General features: G+C 64.7%; 1 protein-coding gene across 2 annotated transcripts; it reads left to right on the top strand.

The window, feature by feature from the left end:
• The first annotated feature begins 205 nt into the window (after nt 1–205).
• On the top strand, nt 206–7320 carry TRMT61A (tRNA methyltransferase 61A). Of its 2 annotated transcripts, none has more exons than XM_060003860.1 (4): nt 206–318; nt 938–1351; nt 3811–4077; nt 6002–7320. In XM_060003860.1, exons 2-4 carry the CDS (start codon nt 967–969, stop codon nt 6259–6261), a joined length of 912 nt encoding a protein of 303 aa, XP_059859843.1. In that variant the 5' UTR covers nt 206–318; nt 938–966; the 3' UTR covers nt 6262–7320. The 2 variants fall into 2 exon arrangements, with proteins under 2 accessions (XP_059859843.1, XP_059859844.1); XM_060003861.1 differs by having other exon boundaries at nt 244–318; nt 992–1351.
• The last annotated feature ends 16319 nt before the right edge of the window (nt 7321–23639 follow it).

The following is a 23639-nucleotide window of genomic DNA, read 5'->3' as shown; positions in this document are numbered from 1 at the left end:
GCCCTGCCCTGTTCCCAGCCTTTATCAACAGCGCCCGTAGGAAGAGTCTGGAAGGACTGCAGCAGCTCGGCGGCGGGACAGTGGGGCTTTCAGTTTGTTTTTTGCACAAGTAGATATAAAGTAGAGAGTCCGAGCACGAGGCGCGCTCCGGTGGCCGAGAGGGACGGCCCGTGGTTCCCGGGAGCCCGCGCGCGAGGGGCGGTACTCCATGACGTCATCGGCGGGCGCCGCGCACCAGGCCGGAGCCGGAAGTGCTGTGGCAGTGGCGCGGGGCCACGTGCAGACCCTCCGGGAGTCGGAGCCCGACGAGCGTCGCCGGTGAGACTCCGCAGGGCCAGGGTGGCAGTGCGCGGGTGGGGGTCGCCCTGCACTTCCCTGCAGCCTCTCATGGCCGCCCCCAGCCCTGTGCCAGCCTGGCCTGAGCCGCCCCCTGCCTCTACACAGGCCAGGCCAGTGTTTCTGTTTACTGCCCCCTGCACGTCCCCAACCTCTGCTTGCGAGCCCTTACATCTGCATCCCCCTGCCACTTGTCTGCCCAGGAGCCCGCCATAGGGGAAACTGGGGAGAGGGGGCGTTCTGCCTGGCGTGGAGGTGACCTCACGGGCCATTTGCAGCTCTTCCCTAGGTAGTCGCTCTCTCATCCTACAGCTGGAGAATGGGAACCAAGCTCCTGGAGAAGGGTGATAAGAGAGAGGGTCAGGCCCTTACTTTGTGGGAATCCTTGGGCCCCTCCTCTGTCAGTGTAGGGCCTCAGTTTCTCCATCGGTGATTTGGGCTGATGGCTTTTTTCTTAAGACCACACCAAGAAGGGCTTCAAATGTCAGGCCAGGGTGCAGCCCTATTGGGCTGTCCTAATGGACAGTGCCAGGGACTGAGCCAGCTACTCCACCCCCATTGCTCAGGATCTGGGCCTCACAGCCTTCTCTCTGGACCCCAGGTGCATATGCTGCCTCCTGGCCCCCTTACATGTTCATGCCGACACACCTCCCAGGTCCCTGGCACGTGCCAGACAGCAACACCATGAGCTTCGTGGCGTATGAGGAGCTGATCAAAGAGGGTGACACAGCCATCCTGTCACTGGGCCATGGTGCGATGGTGGCAGTGCGTGTGCAGCGTGGGGCCCAGACCCAGACCCGGCACGGCGTCCTTCGGCATTCAGTAGACCTCATTGGCCGCCCCTTCGGCTCCAAGGTGACCTGCGGCCGAGGTGGCTGGGTGTACGTGCTGCACCCCACACCTGAGCTCTGGACACTGAACCTGCCACACCGCACCCAGATCCTCTACTCCACCGACATTGCCCTGCTCACCATGATGCTGGAGCTTCGGCCAGGCTCTGTGGTCTGTGAATCGGGTGAGTTCTTCAGGTTGCCTCAGTTCATGAAGGTGGAGGTCAGACCCACTGTCCAGCCAGCCTCCAGCCTGCCCTTCCTGAACACAGGCATTATTACTCAACTTCTGTTTTAACAGGGTCTTTCTGGGGGTGCTGACCGCAGGGAGTGAGGGCAGAAGCAAGGAAGCCGGTTAGGAGGCTGGTGCTGTACTCTGTGTGAGAGTTGATGGGACTGGACCAAGGCTAGCCCGCTGGAGGAGCTGGTGCCCAGGGGGGATCCTACTTGTCTAGGTGGGGTGGGGGGTGTGAGCGCTGCTCGGCGCTGACCGAGGGCAGAGGGTGCCTGGCCTGGCCGTCCCTGACGGCTGCGAATGGGAGCCCCGGGCCCAGGGCTGAGAGTGCCCCTTCCTGGAGGGAGGCCAGGGCTGCTTCAGGGTGCTCACTGTGGGTGAGGAGCCAGCCCCGTGCTCATCCCAGGCCAGCACCATTGTCCCTGAGCCCAGAGCCTAGAGTGCAGATGGAAGTGCCTGAAGGCAGCTGTTCCCAGCCTCTGCACATGTGTGCGCCCGCGTACACACGCGCGCAGGTGCTGGGGATTGAAGCATGCACCCTAGCCAAGAGCAGCCCAGGCCCAGGTGTGCCTAGGTTTCCAGCATGTTTTTCGTGGGCCGGGCATCTGGGTTCCAGAGTCACGAAGAGTTCCCCGTAGCGCTGCTGCCAACATTTGGAGGCTTCAAGCCATCTGCATCCCTCTCTTTGTCCACATGGAGGGCCTCAGTTTCTCCATGTGGACAATTGGATGGTTCTTTTTGCCCAGCCAAGCACTTTGAAATGGGGAGAGTCAGATGCAGAGCCTGGGCAGTGAGCGGGTCAGAGAGTGGGTGGGGCCTGGGCAGAGGCTGACTGCTAGGCACCAGGGCAGCTGGGGGGTGGACGGGATTCAGGGCCAGCTCATCCCCTGCTTCCCCCTGTGCATCCGCAGCCAGGGCCTCGCTCCACTCGGCTGAAAAGTGCTGTCGGCGAGCGTGCTTCTGGGCTCCTCTGATGCGCCAGCTTCCCTTCTAGGAACCGTGGCTACAGCCGTGACCAGACAGACCAAGTTTCTGCTTCTCAAAGGGGACAGACAGGAAGCCCACTGTGACCGTTACGGTGTTGTTGATTGCTGGGGGGCTTGGGGAACAGGGCTGCGTGTTTGAGGGTGACTCAGAGAGGGGTCCCTCCAGCTAGGGGTGTCAGGGAGGACCTCTCTGAGGAGGGAGCAGTGAGTTGTATGTGGTTGAATGTGATGGGAAGGTGGTACCAAGAGCCAAAGGCGAGGGTCACCCCAGGGAGAGTCTTGCAGAGACCCTGCGCGAGGGGCCGTCAAGGAGACCAGCGTGGCAGGAGCAGGGATGAGGTCAGGGAGGAAGGGGGTGCTGCTCGGGAGTCACGAGGAGTCCGACTCCGCCGTGCGTGGAAAGGGCAGAGGCCTGGTCTGACCGCGGGGAGAGAGAATCCGCGGCTGTGTCGAGGTGGACTGAAGGCGGGGGTCAGGGGCTGTCACGGGGAGCCGGGAGCGGGGCCCGGGCGGGCACGGCAGGCAGGTGGGGAGAAGGGCTCCCAGAGAGATGGGGGAGGAGGTGCAGGAGTTACCTGTGGGGAAGGGGAGGGCTCCTCCGAGGCGTCTGGCTGGGCAGTCATGTCACCAGCTGGTTCGGGAGGCTTGGCAGGGAGTGGATTGGGCTGGATCGGGTCCAGCTCTGCACCTGTAAACGCTGGGCGCTGCTTGCGGTCGCGGGGGAGGTGGTCGGTGTGCAGGGGGCGCCCGGGCGTCTTCGTGAGGCCTGGCGCCTGGAGCAGCGAGGTGGGGGAAGGTCACGGGGGGTGACCGGAGGACGCAGGCCCGGCTGGACACTGCAGGACAGGAAGGCTGGCAGAGGGGCAGCCGTGAAGGAAGCTGAGGAGTGGCCCGTGAGGCTGGGGGAAAACAGAGACGATGACGTGGGGGGCACATTGGTCACCGTGTCTCTGGTCGCGCAAGGTGAGGGCAGAGCTGCACCCCGTGTGGTGGGAGCGGATCGGGGGGGAGCAGGAAGATGGACTGACCTGAGTCCCTCGGGGAGCTTGGGCCCAGCCACCACGTGGGACGATTCCAGTCCCCTTGATCTGCTCTGCACAGAGCCTGCAGGGCCACGGGCCAGTCCCGGCCCCTCTCGGGACCCGTCTTCGGGGCTCCAGGTCTGTGCAGCAGAGTCTCTCCAGAGCCGGGGGTGGTCAGGGCTGCCACCCTCCCCTCTGGACCCATGGCGGACATCGATGATCAGTCAGCTCCCTCCTCTCCCCCTGCCACACATGCAGCCTCCGTGTCCCAGGACCCCTCAGGGAGCTCCAGACTGGTGCCTGCTGGTAACCCGGGGTCGGCTGACCTCGTGGGCCCTTGATGGGTCCCTCATAGTGCGGGTGGGCTCGTTTCCCGTCTGACACCCGTCCCGTCCCGCTAGGCACCGGCAGCGGCTCCGTGTCGCACGCCATCATCCGCACCATCGCACCCACGGGCCACCTGCACACGGTGGAGTTCCACCAGCAGCGGGCGGAGAAGGCTCGGGAGGAGTTCCAGGAGCATGGCGTGGGCCGATGGGTGACCGTGCGCACCCAGGACGTGTGCCGCAGCGGCTTCGGCGTGAGCCGCGAGGCGGACGCTGTCTTCCTGGACATCCCCTCGCCTTGGGAGGCCGTGGGCCATGCCTGGGACGCCCTGAAGGTTGAAGGTGAGCGGGGGGGTCTGGGAGGGGTGTGGCCAGGCCGGGGCCACTTTCGGCCTGAGCGGGGGTGGGTCAGGGCAGCGGGGGAGTCATGGGGAGGTCGCCCAGGGAGAGGGTGAGGGTGAGAGGGGTCAGGACTGGGGAGGGTGGGCCTCCACCTGGGCTCCTGCCCCTTGGCCTGGCCCCACTCCCACCCCAAGGTGGGAGGTGTCTCGAGTCCCTGGGGAATGTGGCATCCCTGCCTGAGTGAGAGGCGGGCCCTGCACCCCTGGGCTTGCCAGAGGTCGGAGGGCAGCCCCTCACCCCAGCCAGTGCCTGCAGAGTCTCCCTTCCCCACCCGCCGCCACAGCCAGGCTAATGCGCCCCTTTTAGGGAAGATGCTGGGTGCAGAGGCTGGAAGGTCGGCTCCGAGCCAGGAAAGTGCTGGCGAGGCCCTGGGTTTTTCCCTTTTCTGGAGAAGTTGTTGGCTCAGGCAGCCGGGCCGTCCTCCTGCCCGCTGAGCAGTGCAGCACGAGGGGGCGGGAGAGGCAGGCCAGGGCGCCCCAGGGAAGGCCTGCCCCTCGGAAAGACAGACGCCAAGGCGGCCATAGGGTCCCAGCGGGGCCCCTGCCTGCTGGCTCAAGTTCAGCCCTGGACTCCTGTGTCCTGGTCTCTGCTGAGGTGGCCTGGGGCTGGGGAGAGGGGCAGCGCTGGCTTCCCCACACCTCTGCCCGCTCCGGCTTTGCCCCCTGGACACCTGCAGGTCCTCGCTGCTCCAGGGACACCAGCGGGCCCAGGCCTCGGACCCCAAGGCCGCAGCCGGTCGCGCAGCCGTGGCTGAGCCCAGGCAGTCCCTGCCCTGGGCTCCCTCCTGCCGAGGGAGCCATGCTGTGTGTTGTCCCGTCCCCTCCGCCCCGCTAAGCCCCGTTCTCTGGATCTGCTTGTTCTGGCCCAGAGGCTCCCGACTTCCTCGTGGGTCTGGCGTTTCTCCAGCTTGGCCCGGCGAGGTGCGGCCGCGGGCTCTCTGGGCCTCTGGCTGACGAGCAGGCTCAGGCCCCAGTTCCTCGGCTGTGTGCACAGGGGTTGCGTCCCCTCTTGGGGGTGACCCTGTGCCCTCTGGGTTCACGTCAACCTCACGCTCTGCCTCCAAGCCCAGGCCTCCCAGCTGACCACCTGGGGGTCTGTGTCCCACGTGTGGCTGAGGTGACCAGGCCTCAGGGATCTCTAGGGGCTGGCCTGGGCCACGTCCCTTCCCCTAGCCAGCCTGCTGGATGTGTGGGCGAGCCCTGGTGGGAGGCGGCAGGAAGGGGCTGCGGCTCCCGCCCCCTCTCCCTCACCCTTGGTCCGTGGGGCTCCGCTCAGAGTGGGCACCTCGTGTTCCCAGGAGTGGGCGACAGCCTGTAATTTCCTGTGACAGCCGCAGCCCCCGCCCCCGAGGCTGCTCTGTGTGGTTGAAGCTGTTCAGGCCCAGCACTCTGGCGGCTGCCGTGCCAAGGCTCCGCGCTGGCCCCGACCCTCAGCTGCCTGGTGGGAATCAGGGGTGGCGGTGCCCTCTGGAAGCCCAGGGAGATCAGGGTGGTGGGCTGGGCCCGTGGCGGCGCGTGAGAGGGCTTTGTTTGGGCAGGGCCCTGCCCTGTGGCTGCAGAAGAGCTTTTGCCCCCGGCCCCGGCCCGGCTCCCCTACTCTGGGGCCGCTGGGGCCGCAGCTCTTCGTGGCCAGAGGGCTTGGTGGGGGCTTCATGGCCTCGGACCCCGGGGCAGGGGTCGGGGCGTCCACCCTCCTCAGCTCTCACAGTGGGGTCTCGCAGCGCCCACTCCCGAAGGGACTGGGGGTGCATTGCCTCTGCCCTGCAGTCCCAGGCCGCAGACGCCCGGGCCAGAGGAGGCTGCCAGGCGGGCGGGGCTCTGGGGGCGGCCCCTGCCCTCTGACCCCGTGTCCTCCTCCTGCGCAGGCGGGCGCTTCTGCTCCTTCTCCCCGTGCATCGAGCAGGTGCAGCGCACATGCCAGGCGCTGGCAGCCTGCGGCTTCTCGGAGCTCAGCACCCTGGAGGTGTTGCCCCAGGTCTACAACGTGCGCACCATCAGCCTGCCCGCGCCCGACCTGGGGGCCAGTCCGGGCCCCGACGCCGGCCCCTTCCGCAGCGGCATGCCCATGAAGGAGACCGTGGGCCACACCGGCTACCTGACCTTTGCCACCAAGACCCCGGGCTAGTGAGCCGCCTGCAGGAGCTCCAGGGAGCTGGGAGCACCGCGGGGCCGGACGGGGAGGCGGACGGGGAGGCGAAGCTCGGCCAGAGGCTGCCTTATATGGTCGGCGGGTGCCAGCCGGGGCCTGTGTTTAGAAACCGACGGACGCGGGGTGGGGCGGGGCCGGGGGCCTCCCGGGCGGCTGAGTGGGGCTGCCACGGTGGAACAGCATCCGGCCCCCGGGGAGGGAGGCCTCCCGCCCACGTCACCGCCGTGGTCAGCGTCCCCGTCCTGCTGCTCTTTGTTGCCACTCACCGTCTCCACTGCCGTAGGCTCTCCTGGATGTTGAGGCCCGAGAGTGCAGGTGGCGGGGTGCAGGTCTGACCCTTCCCAGGTGGCCCCAAACGAGGAGGGAGGAAACGGGGGTTGCAAAGACCCGGAGGAGGAGGGCCAGGGACCCCCATGGTCCAGCTGCCCGGCATCTGAGGCGACCCCGCTGTGTGGCCTCAGGTCTGACCCCACCCCTCTGGGCAGTGCACAGGCCGCGTGGGCATGTCCCCAGATTCCCGCTGGCGAAGGGCCGGGGCAGCCCCGCTGATTCGCTTCTGCCTCCGGGAAGTACCTCTGCGGCCCTGGCCCAGCCAGAGCCCTCTCGTGTCGATGCGTGCGAACACGCAGCGTCATGTAGGGAAGAGCTGGGCAGGGCGGGAACGTGCTTCCGGTGGCTGGCCAGTCGGGTCAGAGCCACTCGGTGCCCCTGCCGCTCACAGGAGCCGCAGGGATGTGGGGATGGGGGCGTGCACCCAGGATGGAGGCGGCGACGCCAACCCTGCCCTGGCCTGCTCTCCAGCTCTGGTGCACGGCTGGCATCCCTCCCGCCCTGCTGCTCGAAGGGCCTGGGTGCCTGCCCTTGGCCTCAGCCAGCCGTCAGGAGACTCGGTGACCCCAGGTCGGCGCGAGAGCCCCAGGGTACCGGGCTGGCCTGAGGCTGGTCCCCGACCACCCCTGGCAGAGAAATAAAACACTGTTGCCCCTGCTGTGCTGACTGGCCCACCCTGGTGCCCCACGAGGCCAGACCTCCACTCCCCACACCAGCATCCAGGCTGGACCTCCCTGCACGTGGCCCCCCGGCCCCTGCTCCTTCCTCTCCCAGGGCAGACACCACAGGGGCTCTGGACTCCAGGACAATGGCCTGGGACATGGTGGACAAAGGGACAAGTGTGTGGCCACCCCCACCCAGCTGCAGAAAGGGCCACTTGTTCCTGGGAAGGGTGGGGGCGGGGGGGGGGGAGAGAGTCCCTGGCTGTGTGTGTGTGTGTGTGTGCGCGCGCGCGTGTGTGTGTTTCCTTCCGTCCATGTCCGCTGGGCCTTCCGTCTGCAGCCCGGCCTGGGCACCTGGGTTGCCCCTCTTGTTGCCGGAAGGGCCCAGAACTCAAGAAGGACCTCCCAGGCCTGCTGTCCTGGCCCCAGGCCACCACCCAGGCTTTGGGGGTCCTTGGAGGGATACCAAGTGAGGTGGGCCTACAAGAGGACCAGTCTCCTGCTGGCAGCATCACAGGGCCAGGGGCGCCTTCTGTCTTCTGGTAAGACCTGTGTCCCCTCAGAGACCCTAGTGTCCCTAGAAGCCCTTGCCCTACTCCAGGGGTCATGTCCCCCCTTCAAGGACCTGTCCTGACCTCTGACCAAATGCCTAGTCTGGGGACAGAGGAGGGACCTGGGCTTTCCTTGGCCTTCAGGAAAGGCCTGTGAGGTGTCTGATGTAGGGCATAGGCCTCCTCTGCAGGCCTGGCTCTGCCTGTTCTCCAGGGCTTCGGCTGGCAGGCTAGACTATGGCCCTGGGTGAGTCACTGGAGCCTGCACTTGGGTCCGTATGAGGTGGAAGGGAAAGCCCAGGATGGATGAAGGGCGGAGGGCCACCAGGGTAGGGGTCAGGAGGCCTGGATCCCTGTCCACGCTTGCAGTTGCACGCACAGAGCTGCTCTCAAGTATGGGGCCCTCCAGCCCCTTGACTGTCTGCCAGGCCCTGCACACGAGCCCCCAGGGCTCCACTGGGCCTCTATCCCATGCCGGGGGCCTCAGCCTGGAGCCCCACCTGGCCGCAAGCCAGCAGTGAACTCCTGCGCATCCTTCAAAGCCCCTCAAGTGTCTCTCAGAGCTTCCCACCCCCACACACCGAGGCAAGAGCGTCTTGCTCAACCACGTCTTCTGCTCCCACACATCCCATGCTGGTGATCAGCCCTGTAGGGCTGCCCCTAGCCTGGGAGCCCCTTCAGGCAGACAGCAGAAGCCAAGCGGCCTCACAAACCGCACATGGGGAGCTTGACGCCCGGAGGGTCAGGGCCAGGGTCCGTGGTGAGTGACCGATCAGCAGGTCACTTGGTCACCTCCTCGAGGCAGGAGCCTAGGGCTGGTCACAGGACGAGGATTCACCCGGAAAGTCCCCGTCCAGCCCCAGACTCCCACCTCTGGCCTTCAGTTTTTCCTCGGAAATTCCTGCGCCTGCCCAGCCCTGGTCTGAGTGGCTGAGACGTGACACATCAACTCCCTCCGCTGCAGCCCCCGCTCCCAGGTCTGAGCCCGGGAAGCAGATGGCCACTCAGACTCACTCACCTGCCCTGAGGGCCCTGGGCCAGGATCCCACCTTCGGGCCAGGATCAGGGCCTGCCTCTGGGCTGTCTCCAGCTGCCTCCTCCCGGAAGCCCCCCGGGCTTTGCCCCCGCAGCCCCAATGTGAGCTGCTCCTGTCCTCCCTGTGCTTCACCGTCACCTGCCTTGGAGGGGCTCGTGCCCTGCACCCAACCTGGGGCAGTGTGGGCTGGGGGCTCGGGGCGGTTGTTGGATGGGTGTTGGTTGGTTCAAGGGATGCCAGGCCCCTGGAGGCTGTACCCTGTCTAGCAGAGGGCGACAAGGAAGGTCATCTGCATGAGGACAAGTCAGGGGATGGGCTTCCCCACACCTGCCCCCCTCAACCCTTAGGTCTGCAGGAAGGCCCCCCTTCCCGTCCCCTTCCCTCTGCCTCCATGGCCTCTGTTCTCCCAGGGCTGCCGGCTCTCCGGCCTCTAGTCTGCGTGCTGGAGGGAGGGTGGGCTGCGTGGGACCCTGGCCCAGGGAGATGATGCAGCTCCTACCCCATCCCAGCCCACTGCACAGGGAGAGAAACAGGCCCAGCAGAGATGAGGCAGATCCAGGCCTCCTCCACCCACCCACCCAGGACCTCCCATATCTGACACTCTCCCACCCATGTGGTTGTCTAGGGAGGTCAAAGGAGACTTGCTGCTGCAGTCATGGAAGGCTCCTTGGAAGAGGCGACGGTCTGCAGGGTGTGGAGGGGCTGGTGGAAATTGGAGGTGGGTGCGCTGGAGGCCTCCCCAGGGGGCAGCAGGAGGCCCCAGGCAGGACAGCTTCCTGCAGGCCCAGGAGGATGAAAGGGAAAGCGCAGGAGAGGCTGCTTTGGAGCCCCAGGCTGGTAGTGCCTGCCGTGTGCAAGGCTGCTCTGAGTACAGGCCAGTCACGGGACCCAGTGCTCTGCTCTGCCCGGGGGCTCTCGGGCTCGCGTGCCAGCCTGGGGGTGTTCCTGCCTCCTAGTGGGGCTCAGGTGAGAGTGTCCCTGGGTTGGCCCTGCTGGAGGAGGGAGCGTGCAGATGGGGGCCCAATCCTTAGGTCGGTCCTCTTCACCAACCTCGGGCGCTCTGATGCAGCAAATGGGGGTCGAGCATCTGCCAGCGGCCCGCTGGTGCCGGGGACCCAGACCTTCAGGGCAGCCTGGCCTGCCCTCGAGGGCTCCCGGGAGGCAAAGACTGCAGGTGGGATGTGCACGGCTGGAGCAAAGCACGGAAGGGGGTGGGGTGAGACAGGAAGGCCTCGCCAGGACGTGGCCTTGGCGGTCACGGGGAAACACGGAGTCTGGACTGGGCCCAGCAGTCAGCCTGTCCTCAACAGGGATAACCAGACCCTGCTCTGCCCTCGGGAGGATGCACTTAAGGGCTCAGGCGCCGGGTCTGCCGGGGTCACATCCTCCCTCTGGCGCCACGTTGACGAGTCCCTCCCTCCTTCGTGCAGAGGTGAACACAGTGCCTGCCTAGTGGGGGGATGGGGGTGGGGGAAGCTGCTGCCGTGAGATTAAGTGTCTGTCGTGTCAACGTTTGGACTGTCCGTGTCCACAGAATGTCTCAATGATTATTAGCGCTAGTGGGAAACACCGCCCTTTCCAGGAAGACCCCTGGCCTTCTTTCAGATTCCAAGGCCGGAATTTGGGGGCCACTTATGAATCTGAGGAATGTCCTCTGCACTTTGTGACACTTGAGTAGCTTTTTGAACCTTCAGGGGCACTTGAATAGTTCATCAGAAGACTTGACATTGAGACTTTTCGGGAAAATCCAGGTCATCCAGTCACTGTGCTTATAGTTAGTTGTATAATAAAACTAAAAATTGAGAACATTGGGCTGTGCACAGGCAGATGGCACTCAACTGACCTCCACAATTTCTGCGGTAGGTGTACTAGTTAGCTGTCACCACAGACGTGCTGCATAACAAATCACCCCCCCGCCCCCAATACGCAGAGTCTTAAAGCAGCAGCCAGTTCCTCTGTTGGGTCTGTAGCTTGACTGCTCTTGGCTGACCTCTGCCAGGCTCGTCCATGTGTGGGGGCTGAGCTGATGTAAACTCTGCTCTGCTCCACCCTTTCCTCCTGGGACTGTGACTCTTATCACGTCCTGTGGCTCAGGCGCAGTAGGGGCGAGCCTGGTCATGCAGGCGCTTTTCAAGCCTTTGGTCACATGGCCTAACCTCAGATCCTGGTGGAGAGAGAGACCCTGTGATTTTAGGGGAGGAGCTGCAGGGCTGCTGGCACAGGGCATGGGGGCTGGGGCTTGCAGGTCCTCAGCCAGCGGGGTTGAGACAGCCAGGCTCGCCAGCCTTTCTTGCCCTCCTCTGTGGGGGTGTGTGTGTGTGTGTCTGGGCCCGGCCGCAGGATGAGGACATTTCCTTGTGTGTGTGTGTGTGTGTGTCTGTCCGGGCCCGGCCACAGGATGAGGGCATTTCCGTGTGTGTCTGTCTGTCTGTCTGTCTGTCTGGGCCCAGCCGCAGGATGAGGGCATTTCTGTGTGTGTGTGCGTGCGTGTGTGCGTGCGTGCGTGTGTGTGTGCGTGCGTGTGTGTGTGTGTGTGTGTGTGTGTGTGTGTGTGTGTCTGGGCCCGGCCGCAGGATGAGGGCATTTCAAAGTCAGCCTGCCTCCGAAGCAGCAGCGTTGGCGGGAGGGAATAACTCCACTCCCACCAGGCTGAGAATAGCTCAGAATTGGGTCACGCTCCCCAAGAGCTCCGGTCACAGCCTCCAGCCTTTGAGGATAATCAGCTTTCTCCCCGACATCTGTCCCTTCAAAGAGGAGGGCAGGCCGGGTGCGGGCACATTCTTAGAAGGAGCGGAGGGGATCGGGACGGGGCGGGGAGTCTGTTAGTGGCTGGCCCCTTCCTTCCCTCCCCCGCTTCCCTTGCTGACCCCGCTCCATTCATGTCCCCTGCCTGGCAGGCCACTTCCACCCTTCCTGCCCACCCTGCCACTTCCCTCACTCCCCGGGGCCCATCAGCCCCTGCCCAGGGCCAGGTGATGTGAGAAAGCTCTGAGGGTGCCCCCACCCTCCTGCCCTGACTCCTTCCTGGGCTCTCTTTCCTTCTGTCCTGGGTAAAGGTGATGGTGGGGAGTGCGCAGCCCCCCTCTCCAAGGATGCAGGAGGCTCAGGTCTCTCCAGCCTTCAGGCTCTGACATCCTGCTCCCCACTTGGGCCCAACGTGGAGTGCAGCCCCTTGGCCTGCCAGAGGAACTGGAATCCCTCAAACTGCTCTTTTCTTTCGCGCCTTGATGAACCTAAGCAGCGCGGTAACAACTATGGAAGCTTCCAGCACCAGCTTCCTGGCTCTTTCCGAGGCTGCGCTGTTGTCAACATGAGCTTAGTTTTCCCTCCCTTTGGTTGGATTGTTTGTGCCGACGCCCCAGGCCCTTCTGGGATCACTGTGTCTCCCAGTGGCTCCATCGCAGAGGCCCCTGGGCTCCCAGATTGACAGCAGCAGGGGGACAACAAGGCAACGCAGTGCGGACGCTTCTTTTGGTTCAGCTGGGCCATTTGAAGGCCGAGTGGATGTTTCATGGGTTTAGGGATGACAGCGTTTTTAGGTGTGCTAATGATACTATGAAATGATACGGTGGCTGCCATCGGCCTCAAAATAACCTGGGTGGGGTGAGGGGGAGGGAGATCCGAAACCCTGGTCCCCTGGGACCAGGAAGCCTTTGGGATTCTCTCTACTTTCACCTTTCTTTGCCGTTTTCCATGGTAGAGTTTTGTTCTGTTTTGTTTTGTTTTAAAGGAGAAATGCTCCAGGCCACTTAACCATTTCTTTGCTCTTGACTCCCCAGCCCTGGAGGAGGTCAACCAGATCAGTGCCCAGGGTCACTAGCCCCAGCCTCCCCTCCCAGGGCCACCAGGCTCCTCCTACATCGAGGGCGGTGGTGTGTCCCTCGGGTTCTCCAGCACTGGGGGCAGGGGCAGCAGCTCACGCGCTGTGGGGCAGGAGAGAGACACAGAGGGTTGGTCCCCGGCAGGGGCAACGGTGAGCCGTCCACTCTCTGCTCCCCTCAGCGTGGATCCAGTGGCCGCAGACCCAGGAGCCAGCTTGCTGTGGTGGAGCCTGGGCCTTGGGAGCAGCTCCCAGCCTTGCAGGGTGGGAGGGGGAGGGCTGCAGGACGTCCTCACCTCCTGCCTCGGAGGGGGTGCTGCCCGCTCCAGGAGACGGCCGCTCTTCTGGCCTCTCCAGCTCCAGACAGCCACCCTGTGTTGGCTTCCAGACCCTCCCTGTAGCCCTGTACCCCCTTTGTCCACCCTGCTGCCACCAATAGGCCTGACCTCATGCCATGCCCCCAGAAGGTAGCTAAGGGATTCATTCGATTGCAGTGTAATTCCCATATGAGGATGGACCCGTTTAACAGTCCAGCTCCAGGAGTGCTGGACCCACGTATGCACCCCTGGACCCCCGCTGTCCCTCCCTAGTCTGTCTCCGCACCTATCCCAGACGGACACTCGGCTGCCTTCTGTCACTGTCATTACATTTGCCGAGAAAATGAATCTAAGCGGGCGAGTGAACCAGGGGATGGGACGAGGTCTGAACACAGCCTCTTTCCGTGGTGTCAGGGAGCACCGACAGGGCCAGCAGCGGACACACGGCTCCGCAGGACCCAGGCTGCTGGGCACGCCGATGGGAAGGCTCTGAGCCGCTGGACACACTCGGGTGAGCAAGGCCCGGGCCTGCGGAGGCGAGGGCCCTGCCGAGGAATGCGGGTGGCCGCCTGTGGGGCGGGGGCTGCGGGGGCGACAGACAGAGGCTTGTTGCTAAGCTACGGCCACAATGGACATTCCGGGCACCAGGCAACTGGGACAGAGACGGGAGGAGGACGGGGGGCCCAGGCCACCCCCACCCCCAGCTCTGCTGTCCCACAGGACGTGAGGCATACGCTGCCCGGCCCCGCGGGGCCTCCGACATCCAGGCCCACTAGCCGGGCACCCAGTGGGGAGGGTGGCCAGCGTGGGCTTCTGCAGCTCAGGCTGACCCAGCCCTCCATGCCAGCCACCTCCTCTGGGCCTCTGTCTCCTCTGCCCCGTGCTTCCTGGCCGGTCCCCCCAAGGCTCAAGTGCAGGCTCTCACGGGGTCCCGGGCAGAGCTCAGAGGGTTTGGGGGGCCTCCGCCCCCCCAGCCCTTAGCCTCGGCACCTCCGCTTTTGGCCACACCCGGCCGGGGCTGGCTCTGCTGGTGGCCACGCCTGGCAGGGCCCCAGGCCCCCGGCGGCTGGCCCCGGTGTCCAGCGCGGCCTCTGTTGTCTGGGACAAGACAAGGGGTAGGTCGGCTCCCTTTGGGCTCCACTTCCTTCCTCCGTGGAGAGACTGCTAAGGATCTCAGGGCCCAGGGCCGCCAGCTGGTGCCCAGTGGCGGGGGCTCGGCGGCCCTTCCCACCCCTCTGATGGGTGGGACCAAGCTCCTGGTCCGTCCATCGGGCCTTGGCCCTCGCAGTTCCCGTTTCCAGCGGCCCAGGGCCCCCTCCACCAGGGCGGCTGAGCCGCCAGGTCCCCTGCAGCCCCGAGAGGCAGACATCCCAGGAGCCCACCCAGGCCTGTCTCCCACTGCACAGTGCCGGGGCCCCAGATGGACTGCACAGTCCTAGCGGGCCCGACCGTGTCCAAGCTCTGCGGCCACAGTTACGGCATCGGAGTCCACCAGGCACCGTCTCTGCACTTGCCCAGCTTTTGTCTCTGTTCTCTGCTACCCTGTCTTTGCTGACCCCCACCGGGCCGGCCCCCCGGCCCCTGCCCGAGGAGGTGCCCAGTGCAATCTGACTCATCCTCACTGTGGACGCTTGGCAGAAGGGTGAGAGTTTCTCCCAGCCCCACCGGCTGGGGGCTGGGTGGTTTGGGGCAAAAGACTTGCCCTCTCTGAGCCTCAGCCCCCCCACCCCCTGTGGAACACGGTACGCCCAGGAGCTCCCTGGCTGGGCTTAGGCGGTTTCTCGCATGGGGACGTGCCCAGGCCTGCAAGCCCCTCACCCCACCACACACACATGCACAGAGATGAATGCACAGGTGCACGTGCCAGGCGTCGTGGGATCCAGGGAGATAGTAGTTTCAGAGCCCCCCCCCCCGTGCCCAAGCCCACCCCAGGGTGCTTCCTTATGCCGGCCTCATGGTTCCCCTCCCCCTCCTGCAGCCCTCATCCTTGAAGCTTGCCTGCCTGTCCTGTGACCCAGACAGACAGCTGGACACAGACCCTCCCACACCAGGCCAAGACCCGCGCCCCACCCCCCCAAGAGCTGCCTGGGCCCAGCAAGGCGTCTGGGGTGGAGTCTGCACCTCAACAGGTGCTGCCACTTATCAGGAGCAAAGCCAGGGGAGGAGGCCGCTCCCCTCCCCTCCCCCACTCCGTCCACTTCCCAGGGAGGCAGCCTGGGCCTCTCCAAGGCCGAGCAGGGGCCCCTCGGGGTCTCTTCTAGGCCAAAGCTGAGGACAAAGAGGCAGCTGCCAGCAGGGCGGGTTGGGGGGCCTCGGCCTTTGTGAGCACAGGGCCCCTCCTGGTGACCTCATCACAGCCCAGAGAAGGGCCCTTTCTTCCCAAGGCGGCCGTTGGGAATCTGCCTGGGGACAAAGCGGCTGCCCGGCAGGGGACCAGTGAGGGGCTGGCCCCCCCATGGCATAAATTAGGGGGGCTGAAGTGGGGGAGGGGAGGGCAGGGCGGCTGCAGCTGGTGCCCGGAGGAAGGCACGCACAGACGGCCACCGAACCCCCCCGCACACACCGGTGCACGAGCTGCCCCCCTCCGAGGCTCATTCATTCATCTCTACTTCATTCATTCCACACATGGCCACTGGGCACTGGCCCTGGGGACGCAGAAGAGCATCCGGAGGAGGAAGGAGTGAATGGACAGGTGATGGCTGGGGCTCCCAGTCTGGAGGGGGGATTGGGACAGCCAGTCACCGTGGTCCCCAGGCTCCAGGGCTGAGCAGGGAGCTAGTCCATCCAAGCAGGTGCTCGGGACACCCACAGCTGCATGTCTGTCCCTGTGGGGAAACCAAGGCCCAGCAGTTGGCCGGGCCTGAGGTCACAGAGCAGCCTCTCAGCCTGGCCAGCTCCCCAGGTGAGGTCAGGAAGACATCTGGTTTTCAATGAGATCAGTGGTGTCGGGTGACATCCGCCCCCTGTGGGGCCCAGGGCTCCACAAGCATCCTCACTGCTTTGCTGGCCCGCGGCCCTCCCTCTTCAGGGCACCTCCCCTGCACCAGAGATGACCCCTGGGTGAGGCCTTGCTGGGTCAGATGGCTCAGGGTGGCCGGTGGTGGCAGGGCATGTCGACATCACAGATAGTGCCCGGCCAGCACAGGTCACCCAGAGCGCCCCTCGGGCTGTCCCATGGATGCCCTAGATCTCCTCTGTGGCCTGCTGAGCCCCACTGGGCATCGGAGACACCTGCCCCCATCCCCGAGGCTCTGAGTGCACCAGGGCCCCAGGCCGGGCGGGCTTCCTGCAGGCGGAGGCAACAGGGCAGATGGCCCTGAGTGTCAGGCCGGGTCCAGGAGGCATGCGCAGGAGACCTGGTACTGTCAGCAGGGCTATGTCAGGCCCAGGGGGTCTCCTTCAAAGAGTGACAGCCCTCCCCACCTCCCCCACCAGCCATGAGTAGGATCTGGCCCTGCGTCCTGTCCACACTGAGCACAGAGGCTGAGAGGGTGTCGGAGCGTGTGGAGGGCACCAGCTCCGGGTTCCGTCCCCAGGGCTCCTGGGCCCCCCTCTCACCCAGATGCTGTTCTGACTTGGGGGACTTGGCCTGAGTTGTTTGGTTGGGGTCCGAGAACTTCGCGGCTTGCAGTCACTCCAGCAGCACAGAGAGCTCTGAGATTCCTGGTCCGGAAACTCCCAAAGCCTTTTTGCAACCACTGGGGCCAGAGCCCAGCAGGAGACAGGGAGGAAACTTACGCAACTGAGCACAGACTGGGTGCTGGACATTTCTGTCCTCCCATCACCCCCATTTGTGGATGAGGAAACTGAGTCTCTGTGGCTGGGGAGGAGGCCTGAGGCTTCCAGGACACTGAGCCCCCAAAGGCTGGGGCGCAGCCTGCAGGAGCCCCTCACCGCCTCCCTGGAACAGAGAGCTAGCAGGGCGGGGGCGGGGTGTAAGTAGGCCAGCGCTCTGTGCAGCGTTGCTATGGCGCCGCCGTTGCTGCTGTGCAGGCTTCCTTCTGGGCCCTGTTCCCAGGACACCTCGAGCTAGCTGCCAGGCGTCCCTCCCCAGCCCGGCCAGGCCCCATCGCCACTCAGGGGCTGCTCCCAGTCTCCGAGCCCTCCTCTACCCCCGGGCCCCTTGCCCACCCGCAGGCTGCCGGGGAACGGAGGGAGCCGTGGCAGAGCGTCTGTTCCACCTCGTCACACACACAGCCTGTGCACACACTCACAGCACACACGCGCAGCCACACGAGGCACTCGGTGAAGGTGAAGCTGCAGGAGCTCCGCCTCACGGTGGGAGGTGGGCTGCAGTGCAGAGCTTCGGCTCCAAGACGCCCCCGGACTCCGAGGGGCTGCGAAGCCCGGAGCTGGGCCTCAGCGGCCTTGGCGAGGGGCCTCCTCTAGCCTGGCTGCCCTGCTCAAGGAGCGGGGAGGGGAGGGGCTCTTTGGGCCTAATGGGGCAGACTGAGCCGAGCAGCAGCGCGTTGGCTCGGGCTGCCTCTGGGCCCCGCTGGGCTTCCTCCACACACCACGGCGGCTGCCGTGCCCACCCCTGGCCCCGTGTGTGCCTCGCTGGACCCAGCCCCGCGATGAAGTGGCTTTCACTGCCCGCTGCACAGGCAGGGGCCCAGGAAGGCCCTGGTGGGCAGCCGCCATGGCCGGAGCCCCGCCCGACTCCCTCCCGACGTCAGCTGACGTCAAGGCGTCGGTGAGGGGGCTGACCCTAGGGTCCCGGAAGCCCAGCCGGCAAGGACCCCAGTGAGGGCGGGGAGGGAGCAAGGGAGCCGAGTTCCCTGGGGAGGGCCAGGTGGGAGGGGCCGGGGGACTCCCAGGCCGCCCTTCAGGGTCGCAGCTGGGCCCTGTGAGCTCCCCCTTCCCAGTCTGACGCCAGGGGTCCTCACGCCCGCCCGCTGTCTCTGCAGGCGCTGGCTCCTCGCCAACAGGAGGGCCTGCGTCCTTCCGACCTGCGCCCCGCGGTGGCGGTGGCCCCGTGGGCACCCGCATCCTTGGGATGAGCGCTTTGTCTGTTAGAATCCCAAGGGCCCGGGGAAAGGCCCTGAGCTGTTAGCAGCGGGGGCCTTTCAGCACAAAGGCCTTCGGGCCCAGGAGGCCGAGGCTCTCCGGTGGGGATCCTACCTCTGCGCCCCTTGCAGCCTCCCCAGCCCAGCGGCCAGCAGCGCGTGAAGCTGTGTGAGGCGCTCAGGAAGTGCTCGAAAGTTAGAGCTGCCTCAGGGCAGAGGAGAGGGGCTCTTGAGAGGCCCCCAAAAGCTTCCTTAGGCAGGGGCGTGGTGGAGGGGCAGCAGGGGAGAGGGGGCTTCGTGGAGGGGCGAGTGGGTGGGCCGGAGCTGGGAGCATGCTGGGGGTCCTGAGGGAGAAAGGGCAGGAGGCGTCTGACATCAGGGGCGGGGGGCGGGGGAAAGGATCTTGCTCCTGGCGCTGAGGTGACAGTGGCACAGAGGCTTGCCTTGGGCACAGGCCAGGCTGGAGGCCGGGAGGGACCCCTGCACCCTGGGCCACCCACCAGGCCCCATGGCTGGAGCTGCTGCGGTCGCCCTCACACCTGCCCCGCCTTGCTGCTGCAGGTGGCATGGGGCCAGAGGCCTGCTTCACACGGGGGCAGAGGCCTTTGCCTGGCGCACGTCACCTGAGCTGCCCTGGTTGCTGCCAACACAGGCCCTGGGAGGCCTGCAGGGGGGAACGGAGGCCTGGAGAAGGACAGGGCTCCTTGAGCCCCGGGAGCACCGGGGGAGGCCCAGGCAGGGTGAGGACCAGCCCTCCTTTCCCACTGCCCACAGCAGTGTTTCCTGACCCCGAGGGCCCAGACTCCCCGCCCGGGCCCGCCCACCTGCTACTGATTTCCAGTTCCTCCCTTCTCTTCGGTTTCCACTGACTTCCTCGGCCCTCCTGCCCTAGACCTCAAAACACAGGAGCTCCCGTGGGGCCCGGGAACAGAGGATGCGGCTGGGATCAGCCAGTTTGGCGGAGCGGGGGGGGGCGGTATCTGTCCCAGGCCAGAGCGCCTTGGGGCCCGGAGGGTCAGCACACGGGGCAGGGGGCAGGATGTGGCATTTGGCTTGGACGTGAAGGTTGAGCTCAACTGCCCAGGAGGGAGGGACCAGCCTGCGTAGAGATGGGGGCGGACTGCAGGGCTGCCTTGCCTGCCAGGCCACCCAGCTCCACCCTGATGGCGCGATGCCACATGAGCTGTGGGCAGGTGGGCCGACCCGGCCTGAGACGGTCCTGCTGGACCCCCAACTCGGAGGGGTGAGTCAGAAGCGAGATCCACAGGCCTCCACAAGGACCCATCAGAGCGCGTGGTCGCGGCGTGACGGGTCATGGGACCCAGCACGAGCACCACGCACAGCTCGGGGACAGAAGCCGCAGCCAAGCGGCGCCGCGGCCACCTGTCCAGCATCCCGAGGGCAGCTGCGCGGCCGGCGCCCCTGCCCGCTGCCTGCTGCTCCCTCCACCCGGGCGGGTCCTGGGCTCCGTGAAACTGGGCCGCGGGCGCCGCCTGGCGGCCGCACAGCAAAACAAGACCGGAGGGCGGGCCGCGGAGGGGAAGACCGCCCTCCAAGGTCAGGGGCCCAACGTGGGAGCAGGTGCGCCGCGGTGCGGGCCGGGCCGTGCGGAGGGCCGGGCCGTGCGGCGGGTCTATCTAGGTCAAACTTTTCCACCCAGCCGGGCAGGCCCCGCGCACAGTGGGTGTCACACCGGCCCCTAGGGATCTCATCTGGAGGGACCCCCCCCCCCGCAAGGGGCGCTCTCTCAAGCTGGCCCAAGCACAGGCCTAGCACCTGGACGGCCATCCATGGCAAAAGTCACGGGGCCTGGCTTGGTGGAGCTGCTGTGGGCTGGGCCTGGCAGGGTCTCCCCAGAAGCACCCAGTCCCAGAAGGCTACCTGAACCTGGCTCTCTTGTTTTTGGGGAGCCTCTGGTCTAGGATGCAATCCTGCCTTGCCAGGCACACATGGCTCCCCCCATAGCCAGCAAGGCCCTGTGGGATCCAGCCCTGCAGACTCTCACCTGACTTCACACCTGGCTACAACCACAGGAGCTGCTGCACCTCAGGGCCTTTGCACAGCTGTTGGTCTGCCCTCACACTCTTCCCCTGGCCCTCGCGTGGCCCCTACCTCCTGGGCCACCCCGATAACCCTGTTGGTCCAAGTTGGCCCTGGGACACCTGCCTTTCTTTTGAGTGGCTGGGTCGGGGATGAGTGCCAAAAGATGCCTTTTTCTGAAAAGATGGAACCTGGGCCTCCCAGAGAAAATAAGGCATATGGGACCCTGAGAGTGGCCTGGGCCTGCCTAAGCTGGCCTGTGGGGGAGGGCAGCATGATGAGGCTGTGGACGGTGCCGACGAGACCTCAGGCTCAGGAGCCAGGCCCATGGGACATGGCTGGCTTCTGTGCCTGCCTGTTAAATTATCTGCATCCTTCTTTCTTTCTTTCTTTCTTTCTTTTTTTTTTTTTTTGCCGCACCGTGCAGCTTGTGGGATCTTAGTTCCCCGACCAGGGATTGAACTCAGGCACTCGGCAGTGAGCGCGTGGAGTCCTAACCACTGGACCGCCAGGGAGGTCCCTCTTTGCACCTTTAATAACCAGCTCATTTTGTTATTCAGCTAGATCCAGGGGGTTCTTGCACTGCTTGTGTGACCCTGTCCCCTTGAGTAGACCCTCCTGCTGTTAGGCCAGACCCCTGGGAGCCCCCATCCCCTGGTGCCACCCTCACCGTCCTTGTAAACCCTCCCCCTGGGTCCCTCCCTCCCTCCGGGCCCTGCTGCCCTGGCCCCATTGCTCCCAGTTCAGTCCCTACGTCTGCCACCGGGGTGAGCCTTCAACAAAACTCCTCGTCTCCAAAGACCCAAATCCTCCCCTGGCTCACCAGGGCCCCCGGCACCCGTGCTCTGACCCCTGCTCCCTGCCGAGGTGCTCCCAGGTCCTCGGGTACGCCTGGCACCAGACTCTGGGCCTCTACGTCCGATGCCCACTCACCTGGGGGGGCCCTCCCACCCCGGGGGTCTCCGTGTAAAGGGTGTGCCCCTAGAGCGTCCTCAGAGTCCCCTGCACAGGAGCTCAGGGCACATGCGCACCCGCTCCCCTGGACTCGTCCGCCAGCCTGGCCGGCAAGACGAGGTGACCAAGGGAGGAGGCCGCAGTGCGTGCCCCTGAGGGCCCCTTATGTGGGGGCTGACGTGTCCCTTGGGCTTCTCACCCAGCCGGGTGCTCGGCCGAGTGCAGTCAGTCAGACGTGAGGGTGGCGACGTGCCAGCCTGGCTGGCTTTCCTGCCACACGGGTCTTGGGCACGGCCGCTGCCGATCCCACCCAGCGGGCGAGGTGGGCGTGAGGTGACCTCCTGATGGGGATAGCAGGATTTCGGCTGCAGGTGCTGTAGACCAAGCTTCTTTGGATCCAGATGAGCAAAAGGGCCGCTGATTTTATTTAATTAACTATTTGGCCGCGCCACACGGATCTTAGTTCCCCGACCGGGGACTGAACCCGTGTCGTCAGCAGTGAAGGTGCCAAGTCCTAGCCACTTGGCCGCCAGGGAATCTCCCTGATTCTAAACACTTTATGAAGCCACGTGAAGGGCTGAGGTTTTCCATTTACTTATGCAGCAAGTTTTTTGGGGAATATGTATTATGTGCCAGGACACTGTTTCTAAAGAGAAGTTCAGCCAAAGGGTATCCGAGCGCCTCCTGCTGCCTGGGACGGAGGCTTCAAGGATGAGGAGAAGGTTCTGCCTAGGAAGGCACCGCAGCCTGGCGTGGGAGTGACCAGCCCGTGGGCCCCGAGGGATGCGGCAGGGGAGGGGGCCAGTACCAGGCCACGCCCGCCGTCTCAGGGGTGGGGCGGAGGTGACAGAACCCACCAATGGTGGCTCGCCCCTCCACCCAACTCCACATCCTGCGTCTGCCGGAGGATGCGGCGGGATAATCACGTGGGTGTGAGGGCCAGGTGGAGGCTGCAGGGAAATGGTTCAGGAGTTCAAAGGGTTAGTATACAGACGACGTCAGCCACTTGCCGTGACCGGTTTGGTGTTTCTCCGGTGTTTCTCCAGCTGCGAGTCACGGGTGCCTGGAGCTCCGAAGGTCTGTGACTCCTAAGCGGGGGAAATGCCAACTACACTCTAACTGGCCGAGTTCTCCGACCCTGAGTGCTCCGGACGCCTTCCCACCGTCCAGCCTGCACCCATGCTGATGAAATCAGAGCCCCTGGGGTGGGACCCTCCAGGTAAACCCTGTGCTTGCATGTACCCTACTGGGCTGTCCTGTCCTCCCGGTTCGCCATGCGGCCTCGGGCAGTGCCTTGGGCAAGTGATTGCTGTAGAGCCCAAATCTGTGAAATACACCTACCAAAACCTGCCGTGGAATGGTTCGCAGAGTTTAACACGCACATGAGGCGTTTCGCCCAGGGCCTGGCACGCAGGAACGTTCACTCAACGACGGCTTGAAAAATGTTTAAATGATAGCGGAAGCAACGTAGGACACCCCCCGCCCCGCATCAGACACACTCTGACAGCCGGGCACCCGCTGACCTGCATCCGGGCCCTGAGGCGGGCCTCGCTCGCCCTCCAGTTAGCGCTTCTGCGCGCCGGAAGTAAGAACCAAGTTTGCCAGCGCTGTGCTGCGCAGCCCCTGTGCGACATCGCTGCCCTGCGCTGGGGTTTCTCCTGTCTTGCTCCTGACCGGCCTCGGGGGGTCCCTGAGCCCTGTCCCTCAGCCTCCCTGGCCTATGGCACTCACGGTCTCTCTCCAGCGCTCAGGGAGGACCTGCCCTGCTCTCCTGACATCCTGGAGTTTATGCCCGAGACGGATGCGGGACAAGCGTGTCCTTCACCACCTCCACGCTGGCTGAGACACACTAGGATGGCCATTTCCCAACCTGAGCACTGAGCACACAGCAAGAGCTTGAGAACAGTTTTTTTAAAAAATTTATTTATTGATTCTTGGCCGCATTAGGTCTTTGTTGCTGTGCGCAGGCTTTCTCTAGTTAGTGAGCGGGGGCTACTCTTCCTTGTGGTGCGTGGGCTTCTCATTGCAGTGGCTTCTCTTGTTGCAGAGCATGGGCTCCAGGTGCGTGGGCTTCAGTAGCTGTGGCGCACGGGCTTAGTGGCTCCGCGGCATGTGGGATCTTCGCGGACCAGGGCTCAAACCCGTGTCCCCTGCATTGGCAGGCGGATTCTTAACCGCTGCGCCACCAGGGAAGTCCTTGAGAACAGTTTCTAACGTGTGTAAATAACCCAAGCCTAACGGGGCAGAGGGCACCTTGGTGGGTGGCAGAGAATTAAAAATGTCAAATTTCCTGTCTTTTTAACCTGTATGATTTGTTTCTCCTGGCGGCTGGCCTATTACGCATCACACACCTGCACGGCGGGGCTGGCCGCGCTGCTTCTCCACTTGGATCACTGGAACACGCAGGCAGAGAAGACAAAAGAGGGCCTGTAGGAGCAGGCGGGGAAAAGGCAAAACCAGTTGCTGCCACCAGGTAATGGGTTGTAATGGGTTTGTGACAGACAACTGCCAAAACGAGGGTGAGCTGCGAGGTGGGTGAGGGAGCCCGAGGCAGAGCAGAGCATTTTGGGAATGCTGGAAGGACTAGATGGTCAGAGATACACGGCCGCCCGACTAGCTCAGGTGGCAGAGCACGAGA

The sequence above is a fragment of the Delphinus delphis genome, chromosome 2 (assembly GCF_949987515.2).
Source record: "Delphinus delphis chromosome 2, mDelDel1.2, whole genome shotgun sequence".
NCBI lineage: Eukaryota > Metazoa > Chordata > Mammalia > Artiodactyla > Delphinidae > Delphinus > Delphinus delphis.
The sequence above is the reverse complement of the archived record's forward strand: the minus strand, read 5'-3'. Positions and strand labels throughout refer to the sequence as shown.

Excerpts from the sequence above, each read along its gene's own strand:
- TRMT61A (XM_060003860.1), top strand. The coding sequence starts at position 967 with ATGTTCATGCCGACACACCTCCCAGGTCCCTGGCACGTGCCAGACAGC. Across the intron at positions 1,352-3,810 it reads CTCTGTGGTCTGTGAATCGG|GCACCGGCAGCGGCTCCGTG; the intron begins GTGAGTTCTTCA and ends CCGTCCCGCTAG. Across the intron at positions 4,078-6,001 it reads GGACGCCCTGAAGGTTGAAG|GCGGGCGCTTCTGCTCCTTC; the intron begins GTGAGCGGGGGG and ends CCTCCTGCGCAG.